Source organism: Scaptodrosophila lebanonensis, unplaced genomic scaffold, assembly GCF_003285725.1.
Source record: "Scaptodrosophila lebanonensis strain 11010-0011.00,11010-0021.00 unplaced genomic scaffold, SlebRS2 tig00000053-arrow-pilon, whole genome shotgun sequence".
Classification (NCBI taxonomy): Eukaryota; Metazoa; Arthropoda; class Insecta; order Diptera; family Drosophilidae; genus Scaptodrosophila; species Scaptodrosophila lebanonensis.
The window spans coordinates 10,148,007-10,170,970 of record NW_022060548.1 but is presented as its reverse complement, the minus strand read 5'-3'; the positions used below and the strand labels follow the sequence as shown (position 1 = coordinate 10,170,970).

General features: G+C 34.5%; 1 protein-coding gene across 7 annotated transcripts in view; it reads left to right on the top strand.

The window, feature by feature from the left end:
- Positions 1-697: 697 nt before the first annotated feature.
- LOC115623431 (low-density lipoprotein receptor-like) overlaps positions 698-22,964 on the top strand; it is a 72,779-nt gene continuing 50,512 nt past the window's right edge. For 6 of the 7 annotated variants that reach the window (XM_030517765.1, XM_030517772.1, XM_030517770.1 and 3 more), the window contains exons 1-3: positions 698-907; positions 2,121-2,788; positions 22,621-22,761. In XM_030517765.1, coding sequence (XP_030373625.1) covers positions 2,206-2,788; positions 22,621-22,761 — 724 coding nt within the window. In that variant the 5' untranslated portion in view covers positions 698-907; positions 2,121-2,205. The remainder of the gene's footprint in view (positions 908-2,120; positions 2,789-22,620; positions 22,762-22,964) is intronic. The other variant, XM_030517763.1, reaches the window with a different exon arrangement.

Sequence of the window (22,964 nt, the reverse complement as noted above, 5' to 3'; positions counted from 1 at the left end):
TTGATGGTAGGGTTAAGCTTAGAACATAAGAAATTAGCTTCATTTACTTATTCAACCATCTACTATAACTGTTCGAGAGGGCACGTGCTCATTAAAGAGCACTTCGAATTTTACGACACTGTTGATCTTGTTTACCAGTAAAGCTCTAGCAATTACGACCTGGGGCAACAAGTTATGTGACCTTACCACTTACCAGTTTTTAGGCTTAATTGGTGTATCAAAAACGAAATGCGGACACACCTCCAAAAAAAAGTCGATTGCTGTAATTAGATCAGCACATGCATAGTTCATAGAGAATGAATATGTGTATAACTATGTAAGAGTGAATTTTTGATTTTATTTAAGAGAGAGATCTAGCGCTCAAACAGTTTCAATGTCACGCGCTCTCTCTTGCTGGCCAGCGCTCTTTTCAGATTTTCTCTGACACGTTGTAAGGCAGTCGACGAGCCCACTTACAGATGAATTTTGATTGTGGAACTGCTTCACAATTACGCAGATAGTGCTCGCTCTTTTTTTTCGATCGTTTGCTAGATCGGCAGTGGTCTTAAGGTGTGCGCGTGGCGCTCGTCGGTTCGTCGATTCGTCGGCTGTTCGCTGTCGGCTGTCGGTTTTTTGTAAGCTGCCGGCTCGGCCACGAACCCAGAGCAAAACCTGGTACGAACAACTTCGTGTGTTTTAGTCGCTTATTGCCGTGAGCTGCGCATAGTTGTGGTACCGGTTGCCCTCTCTATAGAGCTCGATCTAACGTGTGTCGCATCGGTTACGGAATGTACAAAAATTTGTATGCGCGAAATAGCAGATGAACTAAAGAAAAGCAAATAGGAAAAGTTTGAAAGCGAATCCACCAAAAAAATAAATTACAAAAAATCGTTTCGAGTGTTAGCCAACGAAAGTGTTAATTGAAAATGTATGAAAATATTTAGCTAAGTTGCGTCAAAGCTGTATACACAAGTGTGTGAACACATATAGTAGACTAACTGTAGAGTAATGGATACTGCTGATATCGGCAAATAAGACACAGCACGTGTAGTGAATTTTCCCCCTTTTCTTTGACTCATTGAAACCCTAGAACACTTATCGCCCACACTTCCTATGAAATGCCCAGGTATTGGGGGTTTCTGATCCGCTAAGGTGTATGGCATTTATGACTCATTTCGATGGATTGCAAAAAACAAAAAAAGGAGAGAGAAATATGTTTAAATATCCGAAATACTGCAACTGTTCCGCTTGGCATCTTTGGAAGCAATTTACTGCAAGCACACGGTGGTTAACACTTGTTAGAGGCTACATAGCTGGTCTCGTTCGAGTTGGCCATTAGTGCTCGGCCCGCTGCCCCTGACCGACCGACCGACCGTCCATGTGTTCTTTTATGCTGTCTTTCGGTTTTTTCTTCCTACAGTTGCTCATTTTTATGTTTTCTGCAACATTGCTTAACGCTTTTTAATACTCTCCACCAAATGGGGTGCTTCACACTCTATATAAGATGGGTGTAGGAACAGTTAAATAAATTTCCTAAACAAATAATGAAAATTGAATATATGACAGATTATACAAAGAAATCAACATGCAAATCATATTTTCCTGTTTGGCTAAATATTGCTTTATGAATAGAAAACTGACACTGTTGGTCTATTCTTCAAAATAATCTACAGGTTCTAAATAAAATAAGACAAACGGCCCAATATTATCTAAAATCAATACAAGTTCCTATTGAGGAGCGGTTTATTAATCATCGTTTTATCTTAGTTAGGGCATTTATGTTTCGTTATTCGGTGAAAAATGTAATTCTACATGTTTTTTTTTCTTGCTTGCGCACTTCTTTCGCACGTTTATCATGCGTTGCTCTTTATCTCTCTTCCTCTCTCAAAAATTCGATACATTGCCGAATATTTTCGCATCTGTCGTACGTTTTTTTCGTTAATGGCGAGTTTTTTTTCAATTTTTTTCTTGGCAAACGCCGAGTCTTTCTAGTTTTTTTTTTTTTTATTATTGTCGTTGTCAATTATATGGGGGGAAAAAAACAGCTGATGCCAAGGCGCCGAGCTGTGTATTATTTAATAAATAAAGTGAACATTTGGTCTGGAAAGTGTTTTGAAAGTGCAAACCTCTTTCGATTGCAGCAGTAAAGGGTGCCACAAAATAATTATAATTGTAATATAATAGCAATAATAGTATTTATTGAAAAAAAAGTGCGGCCCACAAAAAATGGCAACAGTCTGCCTGCAACTAGCGCCGTGTCAAACAGCCGCTTATGTCACAACCGATCAAGTAGAAGAAGAAGAAGAACAACAACAACAAGTAGAGGATAACCTTAACACCACCACAACACCAACAACAACAACAGTAGCAGCAGCAGCAGCAGCAACAACATCCAGTGAGCCAACCAAAGTGAGCTTCTTCTTTGGAAACTGCAGCAATTACCAGAGTCGCGTGCAACAGCTGATCAGCTTCAGCTTCACCTCCTCGTTCCACCTGCTCTTCATCACCTGCATCCTGAGCATCAGCAAGTTCTGCAATGCCGCCGCCTTCAACGCCGCGAACAGCAATCCCGGTTCGATAATGCAAACCTTCAATGGCTCCACATTGCTGGAGAAACTGAAAGCCACCACCTTGGGGCCACCACTTGGCAAGCTGAAGAACTTGGGGCCGGCAGCGGCCAACAGCATTCAGGCCATTGGTAGTAGCAGCGCCAGTGGCAGCGGTATTGGCAGCATTGGCAATTCGTTCTTGAACATGGATTTCAAGTTTTTGAATGTCTCGGGCAAAATTGGCTCACCACTGGATATATGTGAGTATAGAGACGTATACGCGTATATACTTAAGTGTCTGTAGAATTTGTAAAAATGTTGCCACTCATGGCTCATGGGCATTACTTAGTTTTCTAATTTAGCGGCTTCGCGTTGCTCCGCCGACTGGCTTAGCGCTAAAAATAGTTGGGGCCGACGGCAAATTGCAATGTGTGATGTTTATTGACTTTAATTCTCGCATTTCTGCCAACTCCCTGTTTTACTGGGCATGTCTGGTCTGCTCTGGACACAGGCTCGGAGTCGGGTTTTATTTATGCGAAGCCAACAACCGAACAGCCGATTCGTCTGGCATTGGCGGCATCTACATGCAGTTAAAGAAAAACCATATCGTATTTCTCAGCTCTTCTTCTTCTTCGTCTTCTTAACTCAAAAGCAAAATGTGCGAACTCATCTTTAAATCTTGAAGATTTCAAAAGCCCTACTTCATATGTTAAGAACAGCCATTATAGAGTATCAGTGAAAATAGCATCTTCTTTTTCAAAATTCACACACATTTCTGGATAACATTTGAGATCTATTATTGGTACATTTTAAGAAAAATATCCACTCTCTTTTCATCTTTATATAACTCAAATGTTGGCATATTAAGCGCACGCATAAGTAATTCTAGTGACATTTAAGTAGCAACTCTGTAAATAAATGAAAATACATATTTACGAAAGTATTCTTCATTGTTCATATCTATATCTCATCTTTCAATTCCCTACATTCTCTTTAAAGGTTAAAAAATTGTTTTCATTATCACTCAGAAAGGGTAAAATTTGTATTTCATCTTTAAGATCTTAATCTAGAAACAATATCATAAATTTTACAACAGTCCAACATTTTTGAATATTAATTAATTTATTAATTAATAATAATAATTAATTCTTATGAAATTCAATAGCATTTCTGTACATTATATATAGGACTGTGTTCTACAACATTTTTAGCTGATCTTTCACTTCCCTACATTCTCTTTAAAGCTTAAAAATTATTTGTTTTAAAAAGTGTCTGAAAAGATTAAAACAACAATTGAATACAAAACAGTTCTGATAACACACGAAATCGACTAATTTTTCTTACTGCTAGCTATTTGCACTCTCAAAAATATATCGATTTAAACCTTAAATGGATCTTAATATTTGGCATTCAACAAAACTAGTTTTCAAATAATGCAAAAAAAAAAAAAAAAAACTGGAAAACAGTAAAATCACTTTTTAAACAAATTTCTAGCTACAGCAAAAAGTAAAGATATGAACAATTCACTTATTCGAGTAGCTTTACTATAAGTATTTGCTGATAACTGAAATCATATACATAAGTGAGTTGCATAACAGAAGTTTTGGTTTTTTGAAGTTTTTAGATCGAACATACTTACACACTTTTATCAAACAATTTACTCGTCTTCGGTAACTATGCTGCTCTTGTCGTGTTATTTCTCTCAGTGTTACGCGTCCCCTCCGCCGTCTCTGGATCTGCTGGCTATACGTCATGCGAGTATGCTTTATGCTGACGTTGTTGCCTTTTACTTTTCGCTGCACCGCTGGACCATCGCTCTGTCGCTCTCCCTCTCCACCATGCACCGCTCTTCTTAGCAATCTCTTTTGACGGCCACTCTTTGTGTTCCGTTTCTTTTTGTGCCTTTTATACCGGCCGGCTTATGCTGGAGCACCAAGAGAGTGACGGTGAAGTCGACTTAGCGGTAGCGGAGAACGAAATAGCAACAGAACCACAACAAGTGGTTTTTATACACTATACCCGAGGGATACTCGCACAGAGAGCATATTAGATTTGTGCAATTGTATGTAACAGGTTCAAAGTTCATTCAAAGCGATTAATCCGTTTTGTTTATTTTTTTGGTTAAATACCCTGTTTAAGAGTTAAGCTTGCTGGCTTTGTTTTTAAAATGGTGACGTACTTGTTGCTGTTGCTAATATACCCGCAGTTTGAAGCATGCACAGAAATGCTGACAAAAGACTTCCAACTGAATGTAGACTTCTCTTCAAAAAATGTATTCTTCAGATCTTCTTTCATAAAAAAAGGTTATTCTTATTTTATTATAAGAATATATCGCATACATCTTCAATACAAATTTTAAGCCCTGAAGTGAACTCTCCATTTTTATATCGACATTTAGAAAAGCTTTCTTAAGTTATCGATATTTTTATTTAATTAATTCAACTGTCCGAGCTCTTTTGTTGAACATGCTTTAAAAAAGTTGCTTTAGTTATGGATCAGCGTGTTATTACTTTCACATGCCATCTTAAAGGTCCAGAAACGCAATTCTAATTTAATTTTAACGTTAAATACTTGTTGAACTTTGAGTTTTTCGAATTTAGCTGACATTTAAAAGCCGACTTGCTTTATCGATATCACTAGTGTATTAACACCACATGCCCTGCGGTCAGCTCATTAGTTTCAGATGTCGGCTAAGAGGTCCCGAAAAATAATTATACGCCATATTAAATTTTTATATCAGCTTTTTAGCTGAATATCCATCTGTGGAATGTAGTTGGCATTTAGAAAAAGTTGCCCAAGTTATCGATATGCATAATTAATAGCTTTCACATGCACGGTTGAAAACTCGCGAGCTCATAACGATGTCTGACTTTAAACTTTAGGCCACAGTATGAATAAATTAAATATTGCAAAAACAAACATCACCTTCAAGAAGCGCTTAAACAAAACACTAAAACGCGGTGAATGTCAAGACAAAATAAGCTCGGACCAGCACGAAAAAGTAAATGCTGGGTCATGAGTTCGAGGCAAAGGTTAAGCAGACGCGCTGCTGGGTCTATAAGTCCAGGCTAAGTGCCTGGTTATTGTTCATATCAATTGTCAATAAACTGGTCATTTATATATGGCACTAGATATATTAACTTGTCCAATAAATTGCAACTTTTACAGTACAAAAATAGATGACAAATAAATTGCTTTCTTGCCAGCAGCGCACAGTCGATTGCCGATTGCATTTATAGAAGTAGGTAGAGCCAGTTAGTGGGACAGAAATGGGTCAGCAAGAAATCTGCCAATATTTCATGCTCTTCCGTTCGTTATTTATAAAACGAACCCAACAAAACAGAACGCGTGCAGCGAAATGAAGTGTTTGCTGCCCATGAATGCAATTAGTCGATGTCGTTGTCTTTATTGCCACAACCCCAAACTCAATTCTGGCCAATTGTGATTAGCCAAATCTCCTTCCGCCAGTCCGACTAACTAATTGCACTTCCACTGAAAAATTGTCAACAGCAATCAGACGTGCCGCCTCTGACCATCTCTGGCCACTGTTTGTGGCATCTTCAACTCGCCACCTGCATACAAATGAAGCTCTATGCCACAAAAATTCTGCTGCAACAAAAATCGAATCGAACTCTGCAGGAAACCGCCAGCGGACTTGCTTCGTGTCGGTATTTTTCATGAATTTTAAAATTGAAATTAAACAAGTTTACGAGACGCGTATGACAGCATCATAAAAACTGACACAGCACAGCACAGTCAAGTCCAACTCCAAGTCCAAGTCGCAGACTTTTAGTAATTAACTTGGCTAATTATCTTATTCGGAATATGTGCACGTGCTCAGAGGATCTCTTCAGACCTTGCCTCACTTTCAATTGGCTACACTCCCAAAAAAGAATAGCCATTAAATAATAACTATACACACAAATATTTTTTAAAGTAAAGTAAATTAAACTTAGTGATGAATTTACATGGCTTTCGGGCCCTATTTCGATAATATGATGTGCGTCTGTTTGTTCGTCTGTTCGACTGTATGAACATCGAGAACTTTTGAACCAGAAGAGCTACGAACACCAAAATAAGTATGAAGATGAAGATTATGTGTATGAACTGATTATTTTTTTAACAGCCACAGGTACTATATTTTTAATCAGATTTTGTAGTTCTTCATGGAACTACAAGTATATATGAAGTTGTATCAATATTCATGTACTATATCGTATAGCTGTCATAGGCATTATCGCTGCAGAAATTAATCTTAGTTTAAAACACATTCTTGTTTCTCAAATATATCTTAAGAAAATTAGATATTTATAATGCCGTACCATAAACTGAAATTGCATTAAAATCGGTAAACTTTATTACTGTAATAGCTGTAATAGGTTGGATTGGCACAAGAAAGTATATTTTATTTCAAATTCTGAAGCGAGAAAAAGGGTAGAAATCTGGCTGACACGTCTTTAGAGTGCTATTCTTTAACATCATATATTTGGATATACCTTAAAAAGAACTGGAAATCCAGCCTAGCGCAAAGCAAAAATGTTTGTTCCTGATCACTATTTCCTCAATCATTTAAAACTTTTTGTCCTAAGTCTATCATAATTATTAAAAAATAAAATGCTGTACGTAAACAACTCTCTCAAAGCTAAGAAACAATTTCTTTTCACACTCTTTAAAGCATTTTTTTAATTCAAAATAAAATGTTTTTCTAATGTTTACCAAATTATGCTATATACCTTTTAAAATAAGAAATATTTGCAATTTTTTCCAACCTTTCGAAGTACTTAGTTTTATCTCAGAGTGTAAGTTTTGAATTTTATTTTACAGACCCTTTTGGGCTTTAAATGAAGGTTTGATTTTTATTTAACATACCTTTTTGCTTTAATTACTTTTGTACAAATATAGGTTGTAGGTAGTTTTATTTTGTGTTGCCGGCTGCATAAAAACTGGTTTTAATTAAAGCCACTAACACACACACAGACACATACACACAAGCAGTCGGAGCTGTAAACAACTTTCAGAGATGAAGCCAAAAAAGTGTAACAGCAACAAACAGACAAACAAATAACTTGCCACTGTGCTTATACACGTGTGTGTGTGTGTTTGTGTGTGTGTTTGTGTGCGTCTGTGTGTGCAATATGTGATGCATTTGTTTGTTAACAAGTATGGTATTTTGCAATTTCATAACTGCCTACTGCAAAAGGAACAACAATAACAACATCTCTGATGCTTACATTGCACGATGTAAAGGTATACAATATGTATACACACAGATACATACACACACACACACACATATATACATATATTTATGTACAAGTATGCTGAGATTTCGTTGATAAATGGTTGGCAATAATGTTGGAAAATGCCAAGCTAGTTACGACTCTGGAAATATGATCCATCATTGACTTGTATTACGAGAACAAAATCGAATGTTTCTCGATTCAAGGTAATTGTGGAATATTGTGGAAGTTCCTTGAATTACATATTTAAGTAGCAAGCGATGTTTCTGCATAAATGTAATGAGGAAATAGTTTTGGTAAATCCACCATTAGATAAAGAAAATAAATGTAATGTTAATTATTTGCATGCTAACAACAATAAGTGCAAGTTTTCTTTCATTTAACTAACAGATGAAAGACTTATGGAAAAAAAGCGAATAAAGCCATCAATTTTCTTTAAATGCTGTACTATAATCGACTTTAATCTCTATTTAAAAGTATCTTTAATAATGAATAGAAATATAAGGTATTGCCACAAACAAATATTTAAAAGTTTGCTATTACAAATTATGCGAACCTAACAGAAAGTGCATATCAAGTTTGTTTGTCTTTCCTAGTTCGGATTAGTCAGGAATGTATGCGAATACCTTCTAGGCTCTGTGAGACACCATATTGGGGCTACGAAACAAACGAGTTTTTTTTGAAATAAAAAGGAATTGATTGAAGGTGAATCCAATATTTATCCATTATTAATATAAATAATTGAAGTTTTATTTAATTAGCAAATATTGCAACAAAAAAATATAGTTTTCTTTATATTAAATTAGTTGTAATCTACCTATGTGAAGATTTTGAATGCGTTTACGAGCTCCTGCTTGGTTTCTAAGTTGCTGCTGGAGATATAGAAAAGTCCAAAGTGTTGACATTACGATTGCTTGCCATTCCGATTCATCCAAATATATATATTCTTTATTCTGCTGCTCATTAGCTGTTGATCGACTTCTAGTATTCTCATGGGCTTTTTCAGTGAATAAAGCTCGGCAAATGACTTTAAGCAGACCGGCGAAGTCTCTCAGAATTGAAGCAATTGAAGATCCCGTTGGTTTGGTCGAAAGTGCTAAGGATAAATCGAAAAAAGGCAAACTTTGGCCAACTAAAATCAAAACACTAAAATAAATGTGTTGCATAAAATAAAAAACAGTCATTCATTGCGTATTTATAAATTGATTTTTAAGCCAAGTAATCAATAACACAAGCCAATCAACAACAAAATGTACTCAATAGTTCATAATATTTATAAAAAAATATTTTAAAAAACTTGGAATCGTTGATGGCACACGCTATTGCCAGAGACACGCGATCTGAACGCCTACTAAACATTGTTCAGCACAAAAATACTCTAACCTACAAAAATGTAGGACACCTAATATGTGTTCAGAACGGTCCCTGCCGAGAGAGTATTCTATTCGCCATCGAATTGATTTTAAAAGTCAAAAGACTGAAACGTGTGCGGCACACTTTGCCGAACATATCGAATTAACTTTTATTTTTGGCCTGGCGAAAAGAAAATAAACGAAAAATCACGCATACGCAGTGTTGGATTTAATTGCATTTGTGTCGCAGCTGAAAACTCAAAAATATAAGGTGGCGTGATTTGTTGGCAAGGCAAATTAGATATGCACATGACTTGCTAAAAGTCTGTGTAAAACAACATTTGAAAAAAACAACAACAACAACAGCACCAAAACAATGAAACCCACACATAAATTACAGAGAACTGGCACCGGCACCCCGTTGAATTTTTCATTAGAAATTCGCCAAATGAGGCGTCGAACTGTATATACCTCTATGTATTTATCGTTATACGTGTACTATATCTGTAGGTTTACTGTCGTGGCAGACTGTGTATCTGTTTTTATGATCATCTCGCTAAAATTACGCGCATGATGATCGCCAACGTCATTCATGATTGGAAAACATGCCTTATTCGGCCGATTTCGAACTGAGTCAGCGAAATAACAAATGTATATATAGTATGTAGTATTATCCAAGTAACTAAACAGGTGAGTAATTTGTTTTGTTGCGGTTATTGCTGTTGTGTGACGACAACGATCAGGCCACCTTTTTTTTACCACGAAACAAATGTGCACATAACACACAAAACTAACAACAAGCTTGGGGTTTGTTCATTTTTTTAATTTGCAAAGAGTTTAAAGAGCAGATTCATTAGCGCATTGGCTTCAGTTTCTCTTCAACTATTTTTCAACGCTCTGTAATTAACGCCAGAGACCCACTAATAGGCGCCAACCACACACATTAGACGTGCATATGTATACATATATATTTATATGATAGCCAATGTTCACATGATTATACAATACAAGATACTTTTTTTTGTTTGTTTATTAATACTGTTTATCGTAATTGCTGAAATTTTTATCAACTCGTTCTTTTTTATCATACACGGTATGAAGTTCATTTGTACAATTAGATAAAAAATGAAATTGAGGGTCGCAGAAACACCGCAATCGTGAGAGCTCTGGGAAGGCCCCCCAGCACTATGAATAGAAATCGCTTTGCCAGACAACCATTACCAACAACAACATGCAATTTAGTACAACGCATGCTACTAGCATATACTATGTATGATAATATTGTTATCTTAGATTCTCTGCAAAAATATTTGCATTTAAATTCACATGGAAAATTACATTCTTAGTATAATGTGTCATCAGATATTTTATTTGCTTAGAATTGCATTGTCCCTGAAAAGAACGATATAATAATGTTATTTTTTACTAAGAGAACTTTTTTGTAAAAAACTAAATATTGGAAAAGCTACAACCATCATCTTGATATGAATATTTACTTCATTCCTCATCGCAAAACTTTATTCTACTTACAAACACATTTAATTCAAACGTGTTTTAAATGTATTAGAACTATTTTCCATCTGGCTTTAATTGTATTAAATTATTGCTACTATTGTTTCTGTGCACTTAATTAATATTAAAAAAAAATATAAAAAAATTTGTATTAAATTTCATACATTTTTATTATAATTTTTATAATTTTTTTAAAGCTTATACATGCATTTAAATTTTTGTGCAGTGTTAAATTGTTTAATTTTGTGTGTTTATTCTCGTTAATTTCTTCAATATTAAAAACGTCTCTTAAATAAAATAAAGTTGATTTTATGTTAAATTTTTCTTTACTTAATATTAAACTTTTCTACGCTTATTCTTTAATCTTTTTAAATTTAAAACAGCATTCTTAATTTTCATGTATAATGAAATTATATTGAAATTCAATTTTTATTCATTTTTGGTCAATTTTGTTTTAATCGATTAAAGTTAATATAAATTGTTAAAGTTAAAAGTTAATATAAATTGTTTATTAAACTGTGTTCGATTTTCATAAACTGCATTATTTTGATTCAATTTATTCTAATCAAATGCATATTTAAGTTTTAAATTGTTTTGATAAAAACATTTAATACTAGGATCTCGTTCTGAAGTTATACATTTTATCAAAATGAAAACAAAATACTTGCTCAAAAACAATACTTTAACGTTCCATTAACTATATTGTAAAACGCTATCTAGTTTTTACCCCACGTTGGGCGCCAAAAATTTATGTAATATACTATATATATTATATCATTGATATAAAACTTATCGGGTCGCCTGGGCTCCCCATAGAGCGCCAACAGGTTATGTAAATTGAATCTACATTGAGGTATCCTAGCTAGATGTAAAAAAAAACAGATAGCGTGAGCCGACGGTGTCACAGCGGAGGTCGGGACCCTTTGATACCCTAGCTCTTTCGGGGTGGGGTGGGTTTGCTGTGTCCTGAAGACTCTAAGTACATAAATTAAATTATTATAGAGTCCCTGCTGAAATTAAATTTTGGAAGGCCTACTTCCAACAAAGTAAAACAAACTAAAACAAATCAAAGGCCAATTAAACGGGAGAGGAAAACTGACGGTGATGGCTTCTTGCATCAGAATATATGTCTAGCTAGTTTGCGAGATCTTGAGATGGAAGTCGATGCTCGCGATCTATACCCACCCAACCATGAAGCTCCAATGCGAGTATTGTTTATGGAGTTCCCCTATAGTAAATGTTCTAGCTACTTGTATGTCCCCATGTCACCAGAAAAAATAAAACTTTATCAAGTCATTTTAAACAGAATTTAATAATAGGCATGAGTTATTATAAAGATAAACATTTGCGAGAAATTATATTTCTAGTAGCATGATAGTTCAAATGAAAGTGCAAACATAATAGTCGTTTATAAGTTCATGGAAGAAAACTTGTTCAGTATAAGTATACAAAATTAAAAACAAGTAGTTATTTATATTATTAACTAGCATATAATTAAAAGTAAATTAGTTTAATATTTTAGTATCAAACAAAAGAAGAAATTAATGGTGAAATCAGAAAGTGTGTGTGCATATACGCTTAATGTTATTTATTTTCATGTTATTCTTTATGCATTAAAGTAACGTCGATTCAAAATTTAGCTACCCAAATCAGCAGCAGTTTATTTAATGGCAATTAAATGAAAAAAAAAAAACAAAACTAAACTAAAAGCTCACATGAGTGATAGTGAGGCAGGTCAGTGCTGCAGATCAGCGCATTCTTTGCGGGTTCATTGACCTCCGCATTTTAAGTTATTGTCATATGTTCTCTCAAAGGCATATTAGTATAAGAGAAAAAGTTAGTATAAGACGAAAGTAAAAAATTACTAAAATTGATATGTATGTATGTATCACATTATATCAATTTAACTTCGGCTTACAAACGAGATAAGAAACAAAAGCAATAGCAATGATAAATACAGACTTACGTACAGACTCCAGCGATGAAGGGCCCTCCAGCGAGGTGTTGTCGTTGTTTTATGTACAGATTAATTCAATGCACCTACATTTATATGCAAATGCATATTTATTTGGTGTGTTATTATATGGATGGGTTAATTTTAGGTTGATTATTTATCTCGAGGCATATTTTTTCGGTTTCATTTTCTTTTGCTTTTATGATATATATTTGTACACATGCCTTTTATTTCGGTTTAAGCTTTTATGCACTGATCTTGGGCACGAAAAAAACAATAGCAAAAAAATTACACAGACTTAAATGCACATGTCTGCAAAAAAAAACTGTACCCATTGGTACATATAAGTATATGCCCGATATTGGGTGTTAAGGCATTTCCCTTTCTATGCACTGTACACACACTCTCTTCAATTTTTAAACTGTGATTTTCAAACTTAGACACTATATAGGCTCTTTTTGTGAGCAGTAGCACGTTTTATGTAGTTAACGCTGAGGTGGTGGTGGCGGCAATGGTTTCTACGGCAGAGGGACGTCGGCGGTGGTCAGGTTGGGCTAATGACGTTTCGACACTCAGAGCAAAAAGATATATCCCGCATGTTCGCAAGCTCCTTTGTGGAAGACGGACTTGTAGCATACGGCAATTCACTTTGCCGATTGGAACCAAATGTTTCGTCCAAGTGTAGACAAAGACTGCGGTTTGAATTCCGCCGGGAAATAACCCTTATGTCGAAGTTATTTGATTCGGCTGCACCCAATACAGCAGCGACAAGGTATTAGTCGCAAATCTAGTGACGGATGCCCACCGATTACTTGGCAGCACCCTTAATAGGCAGTTGGGGGGTCTTCAAATCGTCTCCAGCCGCACGGATTTACACTCAAAGAAGGTCCAGGTTAACGTGGACAAAATCTTTGGGTTCGAGAGTGTCACGCCGTTTTCCTTTTGGGCCAGTGAATAACACCCAAAACATGTGTTAGGCGTAGCTGACGGACGTGGCTACTTGGTAGAACTTGGCCATCCAAAAGTTAATGAACAAAAGAGGTCGGTTTTAGCAAGATCAGCCCTTTTATAACACCTAATTCCAGGGAACTACTGAAGTGCGTAAAGTTAGATGCACTTTACATTCCAACCAAAACCCAGAGTTGTACTAACTAAAGCTTTCAGAGTAATACAGCTGATAGGGGCCTGAAGCTTTGGGACAAATATTAGCCCTTTTTATCGCAAGTGCTAATTTTGTAGCACCGAGCTGCGATAAAAGTAACATTAATTTAATTTTAATGCAGGCGACCATTACAATATCTGAGCAATTTTTCCAATTGATGGTTAAATAATGAAGGTATTTTTATTGAGCGTTTGATAAAAGGCTTAGGTGCAATAGACCTTTTTTGGTCAAAGTACAAGTTGCTTTTATATACATTTTTATCAGCCAGACTTAATAACATGGCATTAAATTATTTATGTATTATACATGCACATAATTTCAAAAAATTCTCCATTACATTTCACATTCAATTAAAATGTTAGGTGTAATATTTGAGCGAAGTTATTGCGCAGTTATTTTCATTTTTTTCACCATGAAAGAATTATATAAGTATCTAAAAAAAAGTTCATAAATAAAGTATGCATACATTGAAACAATTAGTGATTTACACAAAAATAACAATAAAAATAACAATTGAGAATGACTGAACATTAATGTTTATTTGAACACGGATTGGCCCTTCAGAGGGTATTGTGAAGAAGTATATACGAATATATTGGGGGCTAAATGTTTTCTCAGTGCTTGCTAACTGTTCAGTTTTTGGCGTCACTTCAATGAGTTGTGTTTATATTAATAAATACAAATCATGCTCAGTAAACAAATCGTCTAAAATACAGTTCGGACCAGTGTCCTAGGTTCACTTGAACGTACGCCTTCACCTTGGCCATTTGGCATATGACTGCGAATCGCCACTATCTACGAAATGCGAAATACGTTCACATATCGATTCTCAAGTAACACGCAAATGATAAGAAAGAATTAAAGATACATTAACGACAACAACAAACTGTCAGCTGAGCACTAAAACTATGAGGGCTTTATCAATTTCATTACACAACGTATGACCACGTCAGTTTCAAAAGAGAAACTACAAAGTGTGTAACACACGTATGAGGATCTCAACAGGTGTTTCTGGAAATCTTTCAACCATTATCTCAATACTCGAATGCCTATTAAATAAATATTAATTAGTAATTATTACTACAGTAACATATTAATGCAGATTTTTCTTCCATTTGTGCAGAAAACGTTGAAGCTAATATTTGTTTATAGAATTGTAGTTTCGTTTATAATAAATGAAAAAAAATGCTCTTTTCCTAACAAAATTATTTTTAAAAAAGATACAAATAAAGCCTTCTATTTATTCATTTTTGAGCAAAAAGTGTGACTATCTGCTTCACAAATAAGTAAACCTAACTATATTTTCTCTATCTATGAAACAGATTCCAGATCGTAGAAAAGTAAATATAAAATATTTTCTTTACAGTACATATTTGATAGTGTATACTAAAATGTTAAACACGCAATTAATTTCCTCACAAATATAAAGTTAGCCCAATTTTCCTTTTGGCTAATTCTAAAAGCAAATTTATAATAAATTAAAAAATGCCTTTTCAACCTTAAAATAAGAATATTGTGTCTTATATTTTAAATCGAATGTCATTCATCATTTATTCAACAAAAAAAAAGAAACATATTAATACGAACTTCTTTTTAGTTGATTAAATTTTGATGCTCTTTTTGATCAAATTTTCTGCATTTATAAAAAACAGATTCTTGAGTCAAGACCTTAGCTCATAAGATCCCCCTAAGATAAGTCCCTGATATGTATTCCGCTTGCTTGAAATACTTAATTTAAACATTATTTGAACTCAATCATAAAAATAATAAATTAAAATTAACTGCAAAACTACTAAGTTAATACCAAATTGTTCGAAGATGTTTTCAAATTTTAAAAACTTTGAGAAATAAAGAAAGAAAAAACGAAAGAATATAAGTATTGAAATACTTAGTCTGTTGATTTAAGTAGTTAACTTTATTTACATTTCTTAAATGTATTTCAAAAATAGCTAAAACAAACAAACTAAAAATCATATAATATTTCTATATAGTACATTGAAATAAATGTTATATTGTTTTCTGTAACATTTGTCAGCGATGGCTTACATTTAGTTTGAATCGAATTCTTCTCTGAAATTTGTTCAAAGCTAGAAACTAAAAATATAGTATACTCCAAGTCGAAAGGCTATAAATAAGTGAAAATAAATTTCAATTGTACGAAGTAATCCTCATTTTTGATAATGTTACTAAAACATAAATCATGATTAATTATCTAGAAAACATAAGCGATTTCACAGTAATATAAAACATGCCTTCTGGCTATTAATAAAACAGTTATATTGATTTGACCCTCGGTTGACTTTTGCGCTGATTTCTGTTTATTATATCGCCCCTTTATTTGGCCCAACCATTAAAATTATATCGACGTCGCGTCGCGTCTCGTCTGTCATTGAATTAATGGTGCGAACTTTTCATGCGAATTCTTTGTTGACCGCCTTTCTACGGTCTTACCCGAGACTCTGGCTCTGCCTACGGTTCTGGTTCTGGTTCTGATGCTGATTTTGTTTCTGTTTCGGGCTCTGCAATCTGAAAAACTGTTCAATGAACTTCGCCACGCATTTAATTGGCCGACACTTGCCTGGCTGGTCAACAGAAGCCGAGACTGTCAATAAAACTGGCTGTGGCTGGCAGGTTTTGTGGGCTTGTCTGTCTGTAGTTTGGTGGACCAAAATTATTGTTCAAGTTTAATTTATACAAACGAGCTGTAATCAAATGTCGGGCCAGTAAGTGGCTGCTTTGCCGCAGAATATTGGCAGAATTGGGCGGAACGCTCTCGCAGTAATGGAAACAATAAACAATGCGAGTAGCTGGCAGTGAACGACAAATTAATAAAAGCCTAGAGCCTACCTAGGCAAGAAGGAATTTACATAAATTGATGGGCCATCATGTCTTATGGCTTACATAAACTCTAGTTCTTTGATTTAATTTATCGTAGATTGTCTAAAGTGGAAATAATTTAATGGCTTCACTTTCGTTGCCGAATAAACATCTGGCGGGTAAACATCTGAGGTTGTACACTTTTTTTTATATTTTGAGTAAATAATAATTATAAATAAAGTATGTATGTGCATATTTTATTTAAAATATTCAGGAACTTTTACTTTTGAACACAAAATAGAAGAAAACATTTGAAAACAAATAATTGAATGGCTTGTAAAAGACGAAATATTTAAAACCACTATAAAATTCAATGCAAGTAGAGTAAATAAAATGGAATCATTTCTGGCATTAATAATTCAATTAAATAAGAAAATAACATAATTTAGTATTTTCAAAATTAAAATTATAAACAATTAAAGCGCACAATACTATAGTCATTATAAAATGAAATTAACATGTCAAATATAAAAGTGACTTCTGACTTGTAGATATCTGATGACACATACATACTACATATATATAAAAAGCTTTTCTCTAAAATTAAAAATCGATTGTAGGCTATTCGATTATTATCCAAAACTAACATTAAAATCATCTACAGTATTAGTTTGGCGAACAATGATTCATTGTTAATTAAATTTTCGCACCCACTATACAACAGACTTAACAGTCAAAAGTCGTTTAAGCACAAACAAAGTTAGTTATAGATGTCTACCGCAACTTGGAGGCTTTTGAGCTTGCTAGTAATTAGATTATTGGTTAAATGTTGCTTTGGTGTGCAGGATTTTGAAATGCAGGTGTACTAGGCTGGGGTCGGCCAGTCCCATGAGGGAAATACTTATGTGCAATAGCTGCACAATTTTCAAAAAAGTCAACAGTCTCCAACATAAGTATTACAAATTAAATATAATAATATGTATTAAATTTATATATATAATTAATATATATTAATTTTATATATAAATGCAGATGCAGCGGTTTTTATTAACCCTTTATTTGCAAAATATTTTTCTAAGAATTGTTTGTGGTTGCGTTTAAATATTTATCTTTCATAATCAAACGTTTTCAAACTTTTTTTTAACGATATTTATCAAATTGCACTCTCAATGTTTTCTTTAAAATATTTATTATATATTTAACGATTGTTTCGAACTAAATATTTTTTTTGGGAAATCCTAAACTTATCTACACACTTTCTTGTCTCCCCCTTAAATGAAATGCGAGCTGAAAATTAGTTTCTATCTCAACTTAATCCCATTTCTTTGTGGTTTTATAGAGATGGGCAGTCTCTCTTGTGACTTATTTGGCTGACAATATAGAGCTACCATTTGCATAAAAGCGCCTTAACTCTTGTTGCTATCGTTCGGCTGCATTTGCATTATTTCTTCATAACTGTTGATTGGACGCAATTGCAATTCATACGAGTATTTGGCACATGTGGCAGCCATAAATTTTCTAGTAATACCCGCGACTAATGCGAATTAAATGTGAGTTTTATGCAGAGAACTTTTTACAAGTACATGCCTCTTGCAGTTGTTGTTGTTGCTGTTACTTTTTGTTTGTTGTTGTTGTTGTTGTTGTTGTATTGCACAAAGCCCCCCTTAATTCATTTATTTCGATTTATTGTAGCACCATTTCAATTAAGCGCCTAAACGACTCACTTAAAATGCAAATTGCAGGCCATTTGCATAGAGATTTGTCTACAATGACAACAATAACGATAATAATAATAACATCAGCTACATCAGATATGTGTATTTTTGCAATCTGCAATATATATGTATAGATGTATATGTGTGTGTGTGTGTGTGCATAAATGTTTACATATAAATTGTAAATTACACACAAACCCATTTGGCGCTCTCTTTTCATATTAGATTAACAAAATTCTTTTATGCATCGCAAAAGCATATTTCAACTAAAGCATATTGCAACTAAATTATTTAGAACTAATTTTAATTTACAACTTTTTCCCTCTTTTCTGATTGCATTTTGTGTTTTGCGCAAAATTCGCGAGCACGCCAAAAACTACCTGACAACGTCCGCTGAGACTTTGAGCCGTGTTGCAAAATGAAAAAAAGCAAAAACCGTACACGCTTTTGCACACCGACACTTGAATACACTTCTGAATGAACCCTTCTTTTTTTAACAAAGAGCTGATAATAAGAAACCACTGAACATTCAATTTGGGGGAAATGTGTTTTGTGTTCCCAATAGTTAATAGTCTTTTTTTTCTGCTTCGAATTAAAAGTATCTTATTTATTGTATCTACAAAAGAATTTGAAATTGTTTGTTGATTTCTACATATTTTGCAGCGCTTTGCATCTGAAGTATTAGGCTTAAATTATTTATAATGCATAAGTGTACAATTTTTCATTTTGTACAACAAATGAGCTTTTGAATTTGTGTGTTTCTTTTATTAGTTAACAATAAAGAGTTCAGGTTATAAGACCTTAATTATATATAAAGTGTGTTTTTACACTTTATGAGTGAACGGACTGTTTCTAATTTCTAACAAAATTTGTTCAAAAACCCGTATTAGTGTAAAATTATTTAATGTTCTAATATCTAATTAGTTTTTGAAATATATGTAGTTGAACTAATGAATTGAATTAATCTCTTAACTGAAATGCTGAGTAATTGATCTCCATGCCAGTTCTACTTATATTAACCGTGAATTACAATTTACAATTCCGCTCTAATGATCATAGAAATATTTATCAACAACATCGGCCATGTCTTTAGTTCTCAGTTGACGACTTTGGAGCACAAATTTATTTGATTCTGCTATTTAACATCCAAAAATTTGGCAAACCTTTCTAATATGCATAAAGCTGTTTATTTCAATTGGTTTCCCTAATTGGCAGCCGATCCGATTAAAATTGACAACAACGTAAGGTTTAACAAAAAAAGGACAGACAGTTCTACGCACTTTTTTTAAATGGACCTATTCATAGTTCCTATTAGAACATTCCTATGAATGTTATCATTATATAAAGCAGTCCGATTTATTTCAAACTGCAATAAATACTACTAATCAAACAACATATTTAAATTGTGGTTCAGCTTGATTTTGAAACCAAAAAGTACTTCAATTTATTTAGAAAGTAATAAAGAATCTAATCCAGATGGAAAACCCTTTTAACTCCTTAACTTGAAAACTGCAAGACACACACACGTATACATGGCCATAGACTTCAGATCGTAGGGCTGTCATTTCTAGGCGTTACAAATACTAGATGCAATGCAATATAACTCCGTCTAGTGTATGCTGGGGGGAAAAAATGGCAACGACGTGAAATTCTTTCACCATGCGCTCTGCATACGAAAACGGCGCGTGTATTTCCCATGATAATGAAGCGCTGTGCGTGTTTGGTGTGTGCGTGTGTGTGTGTATATTTCTGTGCATGTGTGTGTGTGTGTGTGTGTTGAGGGCAATGCTTGACATGTCTGCTTTTGTAATTAAATGTGTGCGTGTGCCAATGGCTGCGCTCGTGCGTGTGGCTGGCTGCCTAAGCAATTGTCAATTTGTGTTAAATGCGCCCAATTAAACGGCAAATGGAACGCACACACACACACAGACACACATTCATAGATGACACACACACACACACTCACACTTAACGCACTTAAAGCATAATCGGAGCAAATTTGCGCGCCGTGACTTTGCCACGCGTCAGCAAACATACATATGCCAGCAATATCGGCTAATTGAGTAGAAAGTATCTCTCTCTTCCACCTTAGAATCGCAATGGAATTCCCACGCAGCTGCGATTGAAACGCTTTCGTCATTGAATCCCCACAAATCCCCAAAACGGAAGTGCCGCTGCCGCCATTACTGCGGCGGCAGCAGATGTGTCAAGAAATTTGTTACCCATACAACATGTCAAAGAACCGATTGATATGCCAACATCTATATACTATACACTGAAAAGGGTCACATAGGCACACTCAGGCGACTATAGACCCTGCCGCTCGTGCCTTGTAAGATGTGGTCAGACATGCAAATAATTTGCACAAACATTTGTAAGCTTTTACCTAAAATGTTATAAATGGCTTGTTCTTTCAATTAAAACCAATAGGAATGCTCCAAAGAAGCTAATTTAATAATAAAGAACCTGTTGTTCGTGGGTTTTAAGATATGGTCAGACATGCAAATAATTTGCACAATAATTTGTAATATTTAACTGCTATAAATTGTTTGTTATTTCAATTAAAACCAATAGGAAAGCTCCACAAAGGCTAATTTAATAATATCCGACTGCAGTTTTAAACACCACAGCATATAAACCCTGCCACTCGTATGTTTTAAGTTGTGGTCAGACATGCAAATAATTTGCACAAACATTTTTAAGCTTTTACCTAGAATGTTATAAATGGCTTGTTCTTTCAATTAAAACCAATAGGAATGCTCCAAAGAAGCTAATTTAATAATAAGAGAACCTGTTCTTCGTGGGTTTTAAGGTGTGGTCAGACATGCAAATAATTTGCACAATCATTTTTAACATTTAGCTGCTAAAAATTGTTTGTTCTTTCAATTAAAACCAATAAGAATGCTTCAAAAAAATAAAGATGTGGTCAGACATGCAAATAATTTGCAGAATAATTTGAAACATTTACCTAGAATGCTATAAATAGTTTGTTCTTTCAATTAAAACCAATAAGTATGCTCACAAAGGCTAATTTAATAATATCCGACTGCAGTATTAAACTCCACAGCATATAGACCCTGTCGTTCGTGGGTTTTAAGATGTGGTCAGACATGCAAATAATTTGCAAACAAAATCATTGTTTTATATTTACTTTTCAAAGCCTGCTTCAATAATGTCTGACCACAGTTTTAGAGTTCACAGAATATAAACCCTAACGTTCGTAGCACTGACAAAGTGTTATCCCGCTTCTATTTATCCGATTGTCCGATAGAGATTTGAAGATGAAACCCAATCCGGCAAAGAATGGTCTTTCAATTTTTACAGGCCACAATTTATAAGTTTTAGAACTCTTTAATTCCCAAATTCTTTTCCTAGATGGTTGACGCATTAATAAAGAGTAACAACAAATATATAGTATATCTATAAAATGCTGAAAATTTAATAAAAAATTAAATATAACTTAAATAATTTATTTATATTTTTAACTCTTTTGCATATATTAAAATCTCTTAAATCATCAAATTGTTTTTCTAGATGGTTGACTCAGTAATAATTGTTGGAACACTGTCATGTTAGGGTTAAGAACTTGTATAATAACAGCTGATTAATTTACGCCTTGTAACTAGCACTTAAGTCAGGCTCACTTCACTGTATTAAAGAAACTCAAACGGATAAGACGTTTACGCTCTCTTATTGATCTCACTTGGATTTAGGGACCACGTGGATCTTCCACATACGTAATCATATAACTTTCCAACAATAATGTCTCCCGCCTCACCTTTCCCACAGCAGTAAGCTCCCCTTGTCTGCTTACAGCCATAGAACTACAGGGCTCTTGCCTACCCCAATAAACGCCATATCACACTCAACACACACACACCCTCGCTGGCTTAGACCGCACAATTTTCACTTATTAATTTCAGAAAACTTGCCTTTTGTTTGTGGCCCAGACGTAGTTGTCGTCATCGTCACCGTCTCTGTCGTTGTAATTTCTTTGCGGGTATTTGTGACATTTTCGTTTGCGACTGAGACGCACACACACATGGTTCCCCTTTGCCCTCAATTAAATATGTTGGGCTCCATTATTTACAAGTTTTTGTTTGCCTTTCATTAAAAAGGGCTTAACGGCTGTCAAAGCTAACTAACATCGCTCTCCAGCCCGTATCCATTGACTATCCGTTTGGTTTGTTAACGACAAAAGTTTTCGGCTTTAAATTTTAGTTATGAATTTTGTATTAGACCCGTTGTTTAATTATCATCTAGAGAGGGCTCTGGAGAGCCTCGGCAACCGCAAAAATTTCTAGTTAATTAATTGATATGCATTTGATTTGTCCTTCCAGCCCAAAGTTTGCCAGCTCAGTGCGACGAGAAGCAATTTAAGTGCTCCAGTGGCGAATGTATACCCACGCGCTTTGTCTGCGACGGAGATCCGGATTGCCGGGACAGTAGTGACGAGCTGCGCTCAGAGTGTAAATTAAGTGGTGAGTTCAAGTTTATTTCAAAGAAAATTAATAAATCCATACGCCAGGGACATGCATAGATTGTAAATCATTTGTAATAGATTAAGAATGTCTCTCAATTATCAATAGTTAAGAGTGGAATAAGCACTCTTACCTTTTTAGAAAGTGTTTACCAGATTAAATGGATGCTTATGCTTCTCATTTGTCACTTTTATAAACAACCA